Genomic DNA, 19,335 nt, shown 5'->3' on the forward strand with positions numbered 1-19,335 from the left:
GGCTCCTGAGCTGTGATTACATCCTACTTGTTAAAGACTTCCTATAGGACTTTGCACAAGCTACTTTCTTGCTTTGTGCTTTAGTTTTCCCTGCTCTTAAGTGATATTATCATCTAACTTCTCACAGAAGTCAGGAAAATAAAAATTAGAGATATAGTAGCATACAGAAAAAGTGAGGTCCCTTCATTATGTAACATTATTCATAGCCCCCAGTAATGCAATTCTGCCTTGAAAGATACATCCACCAGGTGTTCTTAACTGTAATAAATAACTGTAAAAGGCAATTGAGAAGAGGCACTCTGAATATAGGTCATCTGTCTTTCCCTTGTATTTGCATTGCTCTCCAATTAAGGGCTTGGCTTCATGCAAATCCCACGCAGCTCTGTCTTCGCAAGTGGCAAGTGCCCCAACTTTAGCCAAATCACAAGAAACAAGTGTCCAGCATCTCTTGAAACTTGGCTCATCTGCCTCAGAGCTATGCTTTTAGTTACATCCTCAAAAGGACACAAAAGCTCATGGCTTAATTTCTCACTCTTCTAAATGCTAGCATCTTTTGACTAAGAACTTGTTGTTCTAGGGTTTGGGGGGTTTTTTTGTTTGTTTTTTTAGGGGTTTTTTTTTCATTTATCAGTTTCTGCCACTCTGGAGCCAACATACCAAAATCCCTTACTGATTGGCCTGCAGCAGTCCGTAAAAATTTTACAGTAAATCCTGCAGCTGAACACATACTGCTGGTACCTTGCTAGATGCACTAGACAGCAAAAAGAAATAAACAACTAGTGTAAGAAAGAGTATTAACTTAGTTCCACAGAGCATTTAGAGACTTTTTATTTTTGGTTTCACTTGGTTCATAAAGCAATTAAACTTTGGAAGTTCCCTGCAAAGCAGAGTTATTGTTCCCTGCCAGAAGACCCAGCTCTAGAGCAATTGGTCAGGGAGATAGAAACTCCAGAAACCCTGGAGACCTGACTCTGGACAGTCTGTCAGACAGTAACTGACCCCTCTCAAAGAAAACAGAGTTGCTTCTTTATGTTAGCATAGTTTGTTTTTTTTTTTAATAGTACACTAGAGAAATCTCACTGTTAGGTTTCAAAGCCCTTTACAGATATGGAAAATGAGGCAGAGGCACGCTCATTAGATCTTAGAAGCTCTGGATAGCAGAAGCTTATCTTTCTAGTCACTGTACACACACAGGACACAGTCATGGGTCCCCACACTGATGCTGCAACTCCCAGATCTTGACACTAGTCAATTAGCAGACAGAATATATTAAGACACCTGGTTTCCAATATACTTCCTTTATGTATTACTAGCACAATGCAGCATTAAACATGTCAGGGACTACTCTTGGTAGCAAACAAAAGGTTAATGCTTTCCAAAGTGCAGTTACCCACAAGACCATTCTGACATTTCAGAAGTCAAGAGGAACTATTATTAGCTGTGTCTAATAATATTGCAAGTTCCCACCCATGGAATCTGTGTGCAATCCTCCATTGAATTGGCAGCCTTTGGCAGTATCACTGCCACATGATTTGAACCAGGCAAGTCTCAAAAACACTGCCATAGCACTGTGTAGCCAGCTTGAAAATATCTTCACTGCTCTAGGGAGATGAGTGATCCCTTTGGAATTGGTTTTTGGAACTGTAAACTAATGAATCACTAACAGCTTTAAAGTAGACAAAATGTATTGCAACAGAGCACGTAGTGCCGCACAACTGAAGGAAATCTGTTTACAGTGCTTCAACAGACACTTGAAATCAAGAAGCTGAAGAAGGATGAGGCTGTTAAGAGAGAAGCAAAGCTCCAAGTGCTGTGAGCACAGTTATCCCTACCAGGGCCAGCAGCTATTCCCTGGTGCCAGGGGTGGGCTCTGACCCCCAGGCATGCTAGCCAAGCACAGCAAGGCAAGCCACAGCTCAAGGGAGGGTGTCCACATGGAAACAGGGCAAGGGACAGCAAGAAACAACACTCCTCTGGGCCTGTTAGCAAGTGTGTTTCAGTGCTAAGTACAGAGATCACAAATTACTTCTGTCATTGAGACACATTCACTGCCTACACATCACCACAGCTGCCTGGAGACCTTGTCAGTAAGATTTACACTATATTTGGTAGTGGGACAAGGTTGACACCAAACTTTGTGTTCAAGTCAAAGGTCAGCCTTATGCATGTCACTGGTGGAAAAAGACACTGCTTTACAGTTCAGATTCTTAATGAAGCAGCACAGTCTGAAGAGAGAATCTAAAAAAAAAAAAAAAAAAAATCAATCAAAGTCCACAAAGACTTTGCTGGACAAGGGGAAGGCCAAAGCTCAAAACCCTCCTCAACCTAAGGATGCTCAAAGCCACAGCTATTGCTTAAGAAAGCTCCGTGCCCTACTTTTGTCCAGCCAAAGCTAGGCTGTTACACAAATAAGATGCCTTGGGCCAGAAGGAGACCAAGCAAAAAAAGGAGCATAACTTTGAATGGAACAGTTAAAACCTTGTCTGGGAAAGATGGTAAGTTTGCTGTACTAGTGCTGCTTATCCAGAGACTAATTACATATTTTACAGCAAAGAGTTACTAAATAAGACAGAATACCAAAGAATCCCTTCCTTGAAGGATGTTCTCTACCCATAAAACTACAGTCACACTTTCTTGTCTCCCTCTCTTTTCAGGCTCCACGAGTACTACACACCTTCCAGTCCAGCAGCCTTGCTTCAGCAAGAAACCTTGCCAATAGCACTAACAAAACCAGAGATTTACAGGTGCCAAGGTAGCTAGCTGATCAAATAGGTCACCGATTCACAACAAACATACGGAAGAAGGACAAATTAAGAGACACAGCAATTATTATTTAAACAGATTGCTCGAGATTTGCTATTAAATGAAATTCATATAGCCACAGCCACAGGAGGCAACTACATGGTGAACCAGGAAATAAAGTGGGATGTGAAGGGAAAAATATTTCTCCCTGCTGCACTGGACTTTACCAGCATGTGACAAGCAGCAGGGTAGTACAAATAAATCAAGGAGGGGCTCCTGTTTACAGTTAAGCAGCTTCAGACCCCCAAAACATCCAAATTTCAGTGCACCAACTGCAAAGTAGTTTTAGAAATACCAAAAATAGTTGTAGCAATACCAGATCAGAGCCCTACCCCAGGTGCTGCATAGCCTTCCCTCCCTTCCCTAAAGAGGCTTAAGAGAAAAGTTTACCCCGATCACTGCATTCAAAGCCTATCCCTACCCCCAGAGCTTGGCACAAAATTCTGTGCACCATGTACATCTCTAGCTTGTAAGTTGGGAGAGATGTACTGCATGTACTTCCTACACTTTTAAAGCAAAGGAATGCAGTCACAAATCAACAACAGTTTTACAAGGAAAATGAGGGAAGATCTTCAGTTCCCATCATATTTGGAGCCACATTCAGAGCTACACATATTCCCCAAGAGCAGTCATGACATGAGGAGTGGTAGCATAACAGGCCTGGCATGTCCCTGACTCAGACACACTGCTATTTAAAAACCCCAGCCCTTCTCAGAGGGGTTAACTCAGGGCAAGACTGAACCCTGCAGGGAACGCACTGAAGCCCTAACTGAACAGGAGTATTTACACCACAAAGCACCCATGGAATTACTCACTTTAAAAAGTTGCTCACAGCAGTATTAAGAGGTGGCTGCATCCAAGCTAACTAAGGCTGCAGCTAGCTGAGGATTTTGGCAGAAACTTTCCACAGGTACCCAAGCCTTACTTCTGTATTGGTACTGCTGATTTAAAGTGACAGTTGCAATGATACTTCACACTTGAAATAGACTCCTGCCCATCAGGCAAGTGAACCAAGACCAGCATGCCAATTATACAAGCACAGCTTATCAAACAGTAAAGATTTGGGGATGCAGCAGACCTGAACTACAGGCCAATCCCCAAACTGGAGAAAAAGTTGACTTGTACCTCTACTCCAGCATCAGGCCAACTCACACACTGTCCTGAGAACAGCAAGTATAAACAGTGGATCTCAGGTCTAGAAGCCTCTGTTCTACCCAGGCTCTGAAGGCAGAAATAAGAATGCTAGTTTGCTTGCAGTCATTACACACATACAAGGAAAAAACTGCAAAGTAACTATTTTTCCATTTTTGTTTTCTTTTCAATGTTTTGAAAGGTCAAATGTATTTACCTTCTGCTGTGTTCTCTTTACCAGTGCTTTAACTCAAGCACTGCCAGATAAATCACAAGTCGTGCAAACACCCCAGAAATACGGTGTCAGCAGTAGATCCATTGTGCATGAATTGTATGTTCAGTTTTCAGGGGAGGGTTAGTTCTGCTTTAAGCACAGAAGAACCTGCAGAAAACTAACAGCTAGTTTGCGTATGTGCCTGAAGTCAGGTTCTCTGCCCTTTAATCTTTGCACTTCATCTGGCCTCTAAAAGATGTCAGAAAATAAGAGAAAGGGGCTAAGTCTGTCAAATCATATATAAGCAAAAGTGGTAGGGGGAGGGAAATCACGCAATATCTGACAAAACTTTGGAGAATTTCTCTCATAACAGCTGCCCCATAATACTCATTTCAGCAAGACATTATCCAGCTTTTCTTGGTATCTGGCTTGCTTCATGTTTATTGCTAGAAGGCCATAAGCATTGTATTTCCCCTCCCAAGCTCTCTGGCCCTTTCCTACCTTTCCATTTTCTCTGGGACATACTCACTTCCATCAGTATGCAGTTAAAAAGTATGCTTGTGTTACACAGAGGAAATGTGGGAAACAACCTTTCTGATATACATAAAATCCTTTCAGACAGTTAAAGAAGTGACACGCAAACAGTTTCAAAAGAAACTGCAATGTGTTTTCCTGCAATGAGGGTTGGCTTGGCCTCACACCTTATACCCAGTTTGTCCTCTGTTCTCTCCCATTCCCTCCCCAGCCAACTAGTTAATTAGAGGAAGGTATCTCCTAAGTTTTATTTCATCTGTGTGGTAACAAGTCTCACAAAGCATCAGTAGAACAGATTTAATGATCACGAACACAACAATGTCAAAGCAGCAGAGATAAATATTGTCCATTAAGACATACAGCAAATGATAATAAAAAAAGTCACACCAAAACACAAAATGTAGAAGAGAGGAGAGTTCTGTGGCTGGGCAGCTAATGAGTGCTGGAAACAGAGTTTTACAAAGGATTAAATTTCCTGCCTCTTGTAAACCAGCATGCTGATACACAAACGTGCATAAAACAGAGTAGAGTACTGCTGTTTCCTGTGCCAACAACTTCAGATCCATATATGAGCAGGGCTCTGGATATGGGTGTCAGCCTAAACTATCAGGTAAGATTGCACCTAAATGAAGACATGGAAATCAAGCAGAATCAGACTAGATGCTGCACTCCATTCCTGTATACACCTGTTAACTGCATCACAAATATAAAATGCTGCTTTCCAAATCCTAACAGCTGCAAAAAGTTACAGGACATTGAATACACTTTTTTTTTTCTCCCCCACCCCCGGTTTTGTTTTTCCTTCCATTTTTGTGTGTTAAGGTTTGATCTTTCCTGTATTCCTCAGTCAGCCAAGGAAAGGGACAAGAAATTCAGCAGCTATATCAGCATGTGTATACTAAATAACTATCCCAGCACTTCTGGCTCTAAGAGATCACCAACTTAAAACCATTAATGGGGCAGCTAAATTCAATTCTCTTTTGCACACGTGCAGATAGAACTAGACTGCCTTAGGGAACTGAGGGAGAAAGGAGTAGAATAATACAAACATACCGAGAAATGCACAAGATTTGGGCCAGATACACAAGTACTAAGAGTACAATGCTTATAGTTGCCTACCACATTAGCTAGAGGTTACACTAACACTGCACTAACTCTAGGCAATCTGCAGATTACATAGGTCCTGGTTATTATCACTGGGTAAAACGCTAAAGGAAAGTGACTCCTTAAGTGTGTCTGGTTTTCCTCATGCTGCAGGAAAATCCCCATCATCTTCTTATCTATCACCAAAAGACAGACATCTATAAGCACCAAAACCAGGTATGGACTTTCCAAAAGGGCCTGTTCAAGCCCATCTAAGAGAAGTTAAACCACAGTAGCAAGAAGTATTCACCCTTTCCCCCAAAACTAGAAGTTCTGGAAGAAAGTTCGAGTAGAAAAACTAAAAGCACTCAGACTACCTGAATTTTTTTGAGCATATGAAGTAGAACAGAGAAAAAAGTAATTTGAACAAGGAAATTACAGGAATGCTGATGCTTCCAGTCAGCCTGGAGGTAAGGCAGGGAGAACCACTCATGCTGTGCATGATTGCTTTTTCTTTCTTCATATCCCAGCTAGACTCCAAAAACAGAGAGCGTGCAGAAATCAGAAGTCAAGAACAAGCTGGAAAAACGATTTTGTTCAGGTACAACATGAGTTATGGCAGACAACCAAGTCAGTTTCTGTTTTAGCCAAGCTCCTTCAGCCACGCATAATCAACATTTAGCTCCCATGCACAGCAAGAAACAGGTTCTGTGCTTGTGTCCTTTTGACTCATGAAGGAACAAAAGCTTTGAAAACTGTATTCTTGGGAAGCAAGTGTAAGAAGATTGAATCCTCATTTCAGAGGGACATAGCCATACAGGAAGAGGCAGCTGTTCCACAAAGTCAGAGATTAGCTTTCAATAGTCCATAAAAGTCTACAGATTCTCATGTTTCAGGCTTGTAACAAATGGTCCATCCATGTATCATTGTCCCCCCAGGAGTTCAAACACTTAGGTGCATCTCACTAACAATGACACTTTAGGACAGCAACATCACACTTCCAGAAACTGGACATAGGAGTAGAACAGCCATGACCAGGCAGCTCACCTCCTACTAGAGAAACCCAAGCTTTTGGTAGCTCTGGTTCCTCCAATCTGAAGAAAGGAAGGAAGATGGGAACCTTTATCAGTGAACAGACAGTGGGGGAAATATTCTGCTATTGAGAATACATCTCACATTGCAGTAGAAATATCCAGCACCCCTCCCATACCCAAGCACTGGAAGCATAGTTGGTTGTACATTATCTGCCCATCTTCTACACGAAACTGGTTTGGTCTCAAATGCTGTAAGTATATATAGCACTGCCAGCCTCATCCTCTGCTCCAACTGATCATTTTGCCAGCAGCCATCACATCAACACCAGTTATAAGCAAGTACACTCCTTTCTCCTCTTATGCACAAGAAAACTCTTTGCAGTTATGATTAGCTAAACATTTTTTCTTCTTAGTTTCCTCTATAAGCAAAATACTAGCTGTAGAGAGATAGGTAGTTCTTTGGCAAATCATAACCAATTATTCTTGAAAGTTGAGTGGCATTATTAAAATAGTACTACATACACCAGCAGCTTCTGATTGGCCTAAAGACTGAATTTATTCTGGGCTCCCTCCAATCAGAATTAATCTTTCTATAGTACAATGAACTGTCACTACTGAATCAACACCAGCAGCAAAAGTGACAGCAGCCTACATCATTACTCAGCTAAGATAATAGAACTAAAGTCATTGAAACAGGCAGATGTTGGAGGCTGTCTCCCATTTCAGAATAATGTTCCTGTCGTAACTCAGCACTTATTTTAGGGAAGCAAGGATAAATTCATTACCATTTGCAGGGCACTCAGATATAATAGTAATAGAAGCCATGTAAGCCTCCCAGTACGTACACAGTGGAAATGCACACGGCATTGATACTAACCATCCTTCACCTAGATAACACAAAGCAGGGCAATGCAATCAATCCATGTCCGCTGGAGACCTGCTCCCATATTAGTGCAAGTGTTTTGCTATTGTAAACTCAGAAAACTGAAGTTGAGACACATGCAAGATCAGAAGTAATTGCCACAAGATACAAGTTTCATGATTTATTCCCAGCATCCTTACTTTATTTCCAAAGGTAATCTTACCTCATATCCAAAACTATCATCTAAAGAGCTCCTGTTTTGTCAGATTGCAATAATCAATATCTTCACTGCACAAAAAGCTATACTTCTGCATTGATAACTAAACTGCATAGATACAACAATTACAGAAAACTACTGATGACATTTAAAACTGGAGGTTGTATTCTTCTTTATCATTTTTAAATAAGATCTTTTAATTAAAAGCATTAGAGGAAAATAACAATTCCAAGAACAGAAGCGAATGTCAGATCCTTATCTATTTCTGAACAGAAGCGTAAGGAGGTGCAAAAAGGTGTACTTCCCATTACTGCTAGGCTTTAATGACCATCCTTACATCTTTGTCCCACTGAATGTCTCCTGCAATGATATTGACACATTAAGGAAAGGTGATCAAATATGGGCCTAACTACTTTAGTGTTCAGGTCGGAGCTGTATATCAGTAAATTGATAGAATTATCTATATTCATGAATCAAGATTTATAGATTTGAGAGTCCAGTTAGTTCAATCAGATCATGAACTATGAAAGCAAAAGACATTTTGGAAAAGAATAAAACCACTTAGCCTGGCACAGAATACAACCTTTACATAGCAGGCTAATACAAATGCCCAGAAATCAACACTGATTTTTATGTATTGTTCTATTTTAATTCCATTCTCATTTATCTTTACCCACAGGTTTTTCATTTTGCATTTCACCTGAATAAGGATGGTAGATAATATCCATGACTTCCTGGCACTTACAAGACCGGCTATCTTATCATGGCAGAAGGTCAAACTGAACACCTTTTAATTTGGCCAGTTATCTAACTGTCCTGAACAGCTCAAACCTCAGCTGAGATATCCATTCCTGCTGTGTAGCACAGTTGGAGTTGCTCAGCTTCCTCTGACAGAGGTCTGAAACAATGGGTTTAACAGGGAAGGAAATGCCCATTCGATTCTAATGGCTAATTCCACCTCCTTTCACTTAGCCAGCAAAGTACCAGATGCTCTGGATTTCCTGCTTTGTCAAATGTAGAGCAGTGCTATGTTCAGCTCTAATGTTTTGATATAGTTGTTTGTTGTCTGATAAAACCTGGTTCCTCAGGGAAAACAGGGCCATCTCTAGAGAAATGTATAAATACACCTTATTTGGCAGTAGGGGAACTCAAAGCCAGCAAGTTTGTCTGTGGGAAAATGCAAGATCTTGAGAACACTGTTCCCAGCGTTTTCTCTGTTCCCAAGCAGTTACCAACAGTTGGTTCAAGGTTAAAATGTAATGGAGTCTTCAAAGACCATCTTGCATCAAGAAAACTAAAATAGGCTGGGGAAGGGGCAACTTTACATGATTTCCCCCCTGCCTCTGTCCTTGTATATCATCTATACAAGCTATGGATCATACTCCTAATTCATGGATGCTGGGATAGCTCCCTAGTGGATCCAGACAAATTTACAGCAGCTTAGAATTTCTACCTTTATACAGTGACTCCACAGACAGCTGGCAGCTTTTATTTTACTCTTACAGGTTCAAAATCCCCTATGTTTGACTCCAAGACTCTTCTTTAAAGACAGTTTGCACAGAAACCCTTCTTGCAATTCCAAGTTATGCCAAGAAAATGAAAAGAAATAGATTAAGTGTCTATAAAGTAGATGAGCCGATTATCAGCATGATAAGTATGTTGTAACATGGTTTTTTGCTCCATAGCAATTCAAACAAAACTCAATGTGCTAACAGTTTTATGGATTGATTTGAAGCAATATGAGAAGTTATTAATCCTCTTTCTACCTCTGCCACAGATGTGTTACTGTCCATGTGGCAGACAACCATTAATGTATAGAATCAGTACTCTCCCAGCTGTGTTTCTAGCCAAGCTTGCCAGCTTTGCCCCAGAGCAGATAAAGAGCACTTACACTCAACATAGCTCAGGGGAGGAAAAAGGGGTAACCTTCAACAGTAGTCTTCAGCACACAAGTAGTCATAGCTGAGAAAAGCTTACAGGTATGGATATTTGCAAGTGAGCATCTTTTATCCTAAATCTGAGTTGCGTGTTTACATATTTCTTTGCATACAGCCATATTAACAGTGCTGTGACAGATTAACAGCCTAGAACCCATGGTTTTCAGCATTCTGAGTCCTTGTTAGACACAAGTACAAGGTCCATCTGCCATGATTACTCATTTGCCAAAAACTTTCTCAAACTTTTAGAAACCCACTTTCTATCTATACTCCTATTAAACACAGCCTTCATACACACAAGAATTATTTGCTCTTCATTACACCCAGACTGCAAAGTCCTAGGGAATTAAATATTAGCTTTTAGAAATATATACATTGCCGTTACCAATAATGAATTAAACATTAGTTGTTCACAGCAAGAGAACAAAAGAGTTTATAGATAGCTATTATTAGGTTGTTTTTTTTTTTTAAAAATGATAGTTTGGGGAGTAGAACCTTTAATAAATTGAGTCTAAGGAACCTTAGGCAATAAAAACTTATTAATTTCAGAGAACTGCATGTGGGTGCCCAATTTTGGGACACTTCAAAAGCTTGAAGGTAGATGTTCAGCTCCCTAAAAACAAGGCCCATAAGAATACCAAATTAGACATCCATACATGGATATTCATAGATATCAGAAGTTATTTAAACACCTTAATCAGCTTTTCCAAGTGGTTAGAGATACTGCTCACTGCTATGTGCTGAAAAGATTCACCCCACCCCACTCTTAATAGCTCATATTTATTTTAGCTTGTTCTTAGAACTGTTTTAAACAGCTCCATCAAACCAAATCTTAAATTCCTCCTTTTTTCTTTAGCCAAGAAAATTAATGGTGCAAAACAGCAGAATATTGGATAAGTTAGTAGTGGAATGAGTTTCCTCATACAAAGCAGTAAGGCTTTTAAAGAATTAGATTCTTCCGTTTGACAGAGAATACAGTCCACATCACAACACTAGAAATAAAAAAGCAGTGGGCAAATTTCCAAGACCTTTGCATAATGAAACAGTGGTTAATAAAGCAAGCCTTATTTTTCACTCCTCTTTGGCATTTAATATCCTACTGATTTGTATATACTAACATTGTGCTAGCTGCAGGACACATGAAGTGACAAAAAAACAGTCTCCCATCTGGGCTGATCCCATCCATCTGGTGATTAGGGCAGGGCACAGTGCAACCATATGGCCATGATCAAGAACCCACTAGTATCATCCACAGTTAACTGGGAAGAGCTATAGCCCACTTAGTCTCCTAAGGATGATAAATCCCTCTCATTCTGTCTCTCCTCCCCAGTGGACATGGTAGATTTGTCTTTTTGCCTGCACAGATGAAGCTTTGCTGGTTAGAATACTAGCAATACACAAAAAAGAATTTTGTGCTTATACCTGTCAAAGACAGAATGAAGACATTATTTCCACGAAACAATTAAAAAACCCACTAACCTCACATTTCTGCCTCAAGTCCCAAATGAAGCCCCCCTCCTCACGAAAGGCTTATGCTGGCATAGGAATTCTAAAAACTGAGGCCAAAAACCTGACACAGCACCTTGGTACAGCCCAGCAGCTGAAGATTAGAGATAAGACTCCAGCAGTGATGCAGGAAGAGTATAACAGCCCTGTTATCTAGCTTGTCCTTGCATATTAATAAAATGGGAAGAGCCTACTCACCTAACAACAAACAGGAAGAAAATGCAAGGCAGAACTTCTTGTCTTCTTGAATAGGCACCACTGTTGCTATCTATATAGTTCTAATAGTCCCTGTTGCACTGGTCTGTTGAGATACCTTTTAGAAATACTAGTTTTAGCTGACAAGTCACTAAAAATCAAGTCAATAACCCCCAACAGATCACAGCACAAAGATATTACATGTGCTAGAATAACCTTTTTCAATTTTTGGTCTTCAGAAACAGAAACCAGGTCCCAACATACTGCCTGAGCTACACCTTAAATTGCAAGGTAGAGTCTCAAGTGAGTTTAATCGTAACACCATAACTCTAGGAGCATTTCCATGACTAGTTTCCACTCATCTGTTGCAACAAATCCCCCTTACTTAGCAATAAGGAGTGTGGTCAGGTCCTATGTAAGAATACCTTTAAATTATGAGAGCTGTTATCTAAAGTCATACTAATTCACCAGGGCCAACCTTCCCTCCAAGGCAATATTTGACAAATAGCACAGCATGACTGCTGGAATGGCTCTGTGTTTTGGGAGACACCATCTTTTGAATGAGATATGTAAGCAGAATATCTTTTTGACTACACAAGCAAAAACGATGGCCTGAAACTGTCAGGAGTAAGTGTCAGCCTACTCACAAAACACTCTTCAGTACAAATAATTATATATAATAATTGGCAACTGAGTTTCTCTAACATTTTTAAAGCATTTTTACAACTCTGATATAGCACAAGAGACATACGACTTCTCTAGAACTCTCAAATAATAAGCAGTCTTAAGCAAAATAAGACCTACAGCAATACGATACAACTGGGAAATGCTTGGTCAGAATTTGAGCGTAATCTTTAATGTTATATCAACAGACTTTGTGTGAGCAAGATTTTTCTTTTTTCCTGAAGCTGATAAATTTCTTTTGCATTTAGTACATGGGTACTGACTTTCAAGCTGCGCATGGAGCCCTCTTCTGGAGAATTTGAAAAAATAAAAGCTTAAGAATGCAGCAGCGTGGGCTATGCATTTGGGCAAAGTGTTTTAGGACTAATTTTCTCGAATCACTATAATGACAAGCTTATAAAATCTGTACGTTTTTCCAATTGACTTAGTTGCAACCCAGTGGAACATGACAGTTACTGTTAAAGCTATCAAAAAGAGATTTTTTCTCATCTCATAAGATTTATTTACAAATTTTACATTGATTCATCTGTCTGCATGAAATGCATAACATAGAAAGGCAAGCCTGTAAACTTTTGTTTTAAAACAAATATTTTGCATATAGGCCCTAGAACATATCCTTTGGGAAAAAGGTAAAAAACACTGATCTGATAGGTTTAAAAATCTGTATGTATTTGCTGCATACTGTACACTGTATAGTGAACTGCACAAGCTACCAGAGTACACTTCGTTTTTATTGTCAGCTTCAGATCAATAAAGCTGTATATTATAGATATGCTTTGTAGTTTTAAAGGTGATCCTGAATTAAAGGATTACTTGAAACATCTTCCTCAGCTACTCCAGCTAATGTTCAGTTCTCGGTGAAAACAGGACAAACAGTTGGTAGTAGTGTACACTAAATCTTTGCAAAACAAAAAATTCATTTATCATGCACCTGTTTACCACAATTTTTACAAGCGTACTTAACAGGTGGCTTTGTTGAGATAAAAAAGTGATTCCCCATCCTCATCCTCTTAATGCCTCAAAAGGCAATTCTTTTATATTTAACAAGAACAGTTGAACTGGATGCAGACCAAGAAAACTCAAACCCAAAGTTAGTAATTTTAGAAGTGATCTTTTAATAAATCACACATTTATGTTCTTATGAACATTAAGAATTTCCTCAAACTTTTTTCTACACTGTAAACTTTGCTATCATTACTTTGAAATTAAGTTATTCCTATCTTCTACTTCCACAGAAAGTATTGCATTACTAGATTGCTATTGCTTAGCAATCATTTTACCAAAATTGAGCTTTGCTGGTTCCACTAGGCATCATTACTACTGCTAATACAATGCTCATATAAGGGAGGGGAAAAAAAGAAAACTTACAAAAAAATCCCAAAATGTGTTACAACCACTACACAGCCAGATGGCTGCATTTGTTTAATATGTTGTTTCTCACATTCTTCTGTTTACTCTTCCTGTCACATGAAAGTTGTGCATGTGGTGTCAAAGAAAAGCCAAACAGCATTTCAGTAATTCCTTTTTCTTTCCCTAGCATGCTATCACCTTCAGTTCATACTTTAACCTACCGAGACTCAACCACCTTATACCTGAAGACAGAATTACATACACTTCCTTATTATAGTCTAATTCATTCCCAAATTCATTAACTCCTAGACACAATCTCCAAGTTTACTTCATAGATGTATTAAATCACCAGGTAGAGACATTGCCAGATAAAGCTACATGTGCCAATAAAGAAGGTACAGTTTAAGCACTTAAATACAAAGAAAAGCTAAAGCACCACAAGCTCAGCCCTGCAGTATACTAGAACTCATCTCAGCCCAGCAAGAGAAAAAACTCTGAAGTATTGCTGAAAGTTATCAATAAAGTTCAGTTTTCAAAATCAGGTGTTCTGCACCTTGTAAGTTTTTAAAGTAGACACTGATGTTAAAAAAAAGCCCGCTATGTGGTTTAATAGGCCTTAGAAGTCTGTCCTTCTCTATCATATACATACTGCTCTTCCTACAACGGACCACTAAAGAAAATCCAAACTCAAGCTGATTAATTCAGTACTGTGCTAGAGAAGATGGACAAAAAAAAAAAAAGACTGAAAGCACAGAAAAAGCCAAGCAAACCGCAGTCCAGATGGCAGGTCTCAAACCCAAGGTGAGGGAGCACAGCTCAGTATATCCACAGGTTAACTTTACACTGTCTGTGCCCTCTCTCCCCCACCCTGCCAGCCCCTCTGCTCCCTGAGCATTGCCTCCCACTGGCAGCTTTGCCAGCCCAGCTGCCTGCCCAGGCTGGATCTCAGCCCACTTTGACAACTTCTCCCCCCCAGGAGCCCTTTGGGTATCCCCAGCCCACCAGAGCCATTCAGCCCTCCCCAGGAGCAGCAGCTTGCCCACTGGCCAGCCCTTCTACACAGTCCACAGAGCCTCAGCCAGAGCTGTTAGGGAGGCCCTGCAAGAAACTGCATATATCACCAGCACACACTGCTCTGGCTCCTCAAACTCATCCTTCACCAGTACATTCAGGCACCATACCTATGGCCCAAAGCAGCTGCTTTCATTTGTTACAGTCCCTGAAGCAGGACTGTTATCCTGAACCCACCCAAATGCCTATGTGTTTGCTCACATCAGTGCCCAGTCACTGAGTCTCCCACTGTCCCATAACTTCAGCCACCCACATTCATGCTTTTTTACTCCTCATCAGGACCCAAATATCCTAGCCTTGATCCACAGCATATATGCATTCAGTTCACCCTGCTGCTCCTATGTATGCACTCTTGGTGTACCTCCTCTCAGCAGTAAAGCTCTCCCAACAGTGATCCCTCACCATTTTGCTCCTTATCATCCTATTTTGAAAAAGCAGACTAAATGCCTGCTGGAGATTGCAGTTACACAAACACGAGTGCACAGACTCAGCGTCCCGAGCACTAGTTCAGTGCTCTAAAACCCAGCAACCCCCTAAGGGTTAACAAAACCACTCAATCGCAAGTCAAAAAGGAATTAACTTTTATCTCTACTCAGTGCACAGGATGCCAGTGCCACTGTCACTAAATGCAAGAGTTTACAGAGCTCCTAAGACAAAAGAAGGAAGGATGCATTCAAGCTGGACAACAACAAAGGATTTTCAAACCTCCCCAGAGCTTCCAAAAAGTGAGCCCTGTAACAGCAGCAAGAGGAAAAGAGAGCAACCAGAAGGTATTGAGAAGTCAAAGCTCAGAGAGTCCCTTTGCTTTGACAGACAGCAGCAGCAGGGCTTTAGCAGCTCCGTGTTTTTAAGGCTGGGTGTTTTTTCCTCTGCTTTCTGGCAGAGGGGGATCTATTACATTTAATAAGAGAAAGGCTACATAGCAAGTCACTAACAGAGTATTACACATCTATCAAGAGAGTACGAGAAAGGGAACCTTTTGCAAGGTCTGATTTTATTTTTCCTCCATATTCCCCCTCTTTTTTTTTTTTTTTTAAAAAAAGGCAATAAATAACATGAACTGCCTATAAGCCTACTACCCAGCAAAAGCCACAGAGGAAAGAGGCAAATCAAAGTTGCAGCATTTGATATGACAGAAAATACTGCTGCTGCAGCTGCAACCGAGACACTTGAAAGATTTCCCCCCACCACCCTTCCTGAAGGGAAACCAAAAAATGCTATATATCACACAGCAAATTTGTTGTAATTCTAAATCAAGGTACTATGAGATTCTACATTCGTAGCAACTGGCTTATAGCAGAGATCTTGCATCTTTCAACAGTAATTCAAGCAACATATAATTACTCAGAAATCAGACCTGAATTACAAATACTTTCAAATCCAAATGCACAAGAGAAGGCAGATGAAAGAAAGCAAGGAAAAAACCACACATTTCTTACCTGGGACAGCAGAAAGGACAGAGTAAGTTGAGTTTTGTGCTGCATTTTGCCAGACTAGAAGGTACCAGAGGCTTTTTCATTCATGCACTCGGCTGCACTGAGCATATTTTCACTGTGAAACAGCCTTTGAGAAGAGACTCTGCCTTGAGAGCCAGCCAACTTCCCAAATAGATCAGCAGCATCATCACTAAAGCATTGGATAGAGTCTGATGACCAGAACCAATGGCTTTACAAGGATGATTTCTTCACAAAGCATCCCCATTTTGCATCACACATATTGGGCAAGCACCTCTCACAGACACAGCACCTTTAGAAAGCATTTTGCTTTGGTGTATTTGTGTGTTTAGTTTCAGTCTAACAAATCATGCCTTACAGATCTCAATAGTATTTTCCCTTTTAGAGAATGGAATTGCACAGAGAGAAAATAAGAGCAACTCTGAGCACCGCTGCAAAGAGATTCTCTTTATTAAAATGTTAATAAGGTATGCTTTATTTTCAATAAATCAAAAAAATGACCACTGCAGTTTTAGTTACTTCCAAGCCTTAGAAGAAGAACACAGTGAAATTTTTCAGTGCAGCAGAAATACAGATTATATTTTGTGTTTTCCCCTCAATCTCACAAATCACAACGAAGACAGATCAATTCTAGCCTGCAGAAAAAATCCATCATAAGGCAATAGATTTTATTAACTGCTCAGGTAATGGCAGAACTGGCTTTTGATTCAATGAATTTGAATCTAGGACAAAGTTTCAAAGGCGCATGCCCTTCAATTACAAAAACTTTTCCTGTTTGGAAGAGGGGACCTGATGTTTCAAGAACCTGCTTTCTCCAGAGTGGTTATGTTGCAACCCAGCAAGTAACACCAGGCAGATGGACCAAAGATTAAAAATTAGTTTCCCTATCTGCATTTCCAGCTCCACCTCTCTTGCCACTCCCCATTAGCACAACAGTCCAGTCCTTTTTTGACTTGTCTTCTTGCAGTCACCAGGGTTACTTAGCAGTGCCCTTCCCCCGTTTTCAGTAGGGTCAAAAGTCTCCTCAGCTCTCATGACTGATACTTTTCCCTTGCTTGCTCAACCAGCAGAGCCAGCTGCCACCACTTTCTGCTCTGCCCCACCACAGGTGACTGCTGCACCAGTGAAGATGAGCAGAAACATGGGGAGCAGAAGGCAGGTAGGCAGATTCGAAGGGATATGTATTCAAAGGAGCTGCCAACCACTTTGAATTCCTCAGCATCAGTAGGAGCTTCCTGCTGTGAATAATGTTGTTTGACAGCTTCCCCAACCACTGCTAGTCTCCTGCTCACAGCTCACATATTCCTTTAGTTACACACTGGACCAAAACTGAGGGAAAACACTGTCCTTCCAAGTCTAAGCCCTCACATGGAGCAACAGCTCTGCTCCAGTACCTCCATCACACCTGAGTATAAATTAATACTCAAGATGGATCAGAATTCAAACCAAACCCACCAGGAACTACCAGCAGGAATAACAATGCTCTATATAACTGCAAAAGTTTCATCACTTACACATATATACTTATAAAAAAAAGCAGGTAAGTTGCTTTCTTTTTCACCCTTTTTTTCAGGCAGAAAGCCAGTTTAGCAGGGTAAAAAAGAAAATTTTTAATCCTAAAGAGCTCTAAGATAAGCAAGTGACCATCTCCCATTGCTCCTTCAGGATCCCAGCTTTCCACCAAGTGCAAGTCCCAGCATCAAGAGAAGCACCTCAGAAGTTTATAAACAAGGCAGGGAGGAGGGGGGTTCATAGGGCATAGCCTGCAGACAACAGCACCAGCTGTACTACAGTATGCACAGCCTTTGTATGGGAGTACTGGGATTTGGACAGTCTTTTAAACCCCACAAACGAAGGCCAAACAGCTGGGCAAGTTACCAGACCAACCAGAAGTAGGTGGTGGCTGAAAAAAACAAAGGCATAACAGCATCCTGTTTCACAGGAAAGAGACTCATTAAAAAAAAAAAAACAACCATCAACAAAAAACCCAAGTTAAAAAAAAAAAAAACAACAACAAGTCATGGGGTAGATGATTCACTCCAAGATAATGCTTGCAGTAACATGAGATTTGAGCCAACATGTGCAGTTAGTTTCTGCACAAGACACAGCATGGCTCTGCAGCCACCCCACAAAGGGAGCAGAGAGAGGGAACAAGGAGCTTGAGGTCTTCCCCATGCTGCCGCAGGCACAAGCGGTAGGGCTGGGCCTCCTGCCATGGTCTCCCTCCTCACCACAGAGGAGCCAGGCACCACAGCAAGGCCCGGAGCAGGGTCTTCCCCCCAAGAGACCCAACCCAGACCTCCAGCCCTTCACAGCCAAAGGGAGCCACCTACCACAGCCCTTTGCCTCCAGAAACAGCAACGACCCTCTAAGAATGATGTGAAAGAGCACTGTTTCAGAAAAAAAAGAAAAAATTCACTAACCTTTTCCCTCCAGTCCCACACAGCCTGTCCCTCCTGCTGCGGCCTGTCCCTCCTGCTATGGGCCTGTCCTTCTTGCCTTAACCTTCTGCTTTCAGCTGCTCCTATTTGTGCCCTGGAGGGGTAATTAACCACTCCTGGAGCGGTAATTAACAGCTCCCGGGGTTAACCGTTCCCAGGTTGCTGCCAAGCCCAGGCCCAACGTGGAGCACCAGTACAAGGTCAGCTTCATCCTTCCCCAGCACTCACCCACGCAGGGTCTAGCTGCCCTTGGGAAATGGCCTTTTTAGCGTTGCTCAGGTGAGGTAAAATCCAGCACACAGCAGCCCTGGGTGCTGAGGGGGGGTTCACTGGGGCCTTGGGCGGTGGGCAGCTGCTGCAAATCAGCCCCTGAGGCCCAGGACAAGGGCTTGGCCCCTTGCAGGTGGGCTCCCAGCCGGGCTGTATCTTCTGGGGTCAAGAACAGTCTTCTCTGCTAATTAGATTATTAATGAAAAGCTGTTAGGTTATTAATTAGAAATTAAGAGCTGGTTCCTCAGTTCTTCTCAGCCTTAGGTGACAGGAGGAGGTTCAAACTCTGTAAAATATCTCTGAGGAGCAGGCTGGGAAGCAAAGCTCCAGGTGATGGAGGATGGTTGCTCTCTAATCCTCCCCTTGAAGCAATTTTGCTTCACAAATGAAACGTGGAGTTGTGAGGCCATGGAGCGGCAGCAACAGAATTAACAGCCTCAGGTTTAGAGCATGGTCTGAGGAGAAGCTCCAGGGTTCAGGCCTTCCCTTTCGGAGCAAGCAGTGCTTCTCTTAGACACTGCCTGCTGATGTAAGGTGTGTAGTAAGTTCA

The 19,335-nt window shown here is 41.3% G+C and overlaps 1 protein-coding gene across 3 annotated transcripts in view; it reads right to left on the bottom strand.

Annotated features, from left to right (window-relative positions):
- The window catches only part of CDH13 (cadherin 13), a 541,021-nt gene extending 524,802 nt beyond the window's left edge, over positions 1-16,219 (bottom strand). For all 3 annotated transcript variants that reach the window (XM_052797009.1, XM_052797007.1, XM_052797006.1), the window contains exon 1: positions 16,060-16,219. In XM_052797009.1, the coding sequence (XP_052652969.1) occupies positions 16,060-16,104 (45 nt within the window). In that variant the 5' untranslated portion in view covers positions 16,105-16,219. The remainder of the gene's footprint in view (positions 1-16,059) is intronic.
- Between the last annotated feature and the right edge of the window lie 3,116 nt (positions 16,220-19,335).

Source organism: Harpia harpyja, chromosome 9 (genome assembly GCF_026419915.1).
Source record: "Harpia harpyja isolate bHarHar1 chromosome 9, bHarHar1 primary haplotype, whole genome shotgun sequence".
Classification (NCBI taxonomy): Eukaryota; Metazoa; Chordata; class Aves; order Accipitriformes; family Accipitridae; genus Harpia; species Harpia harpyja.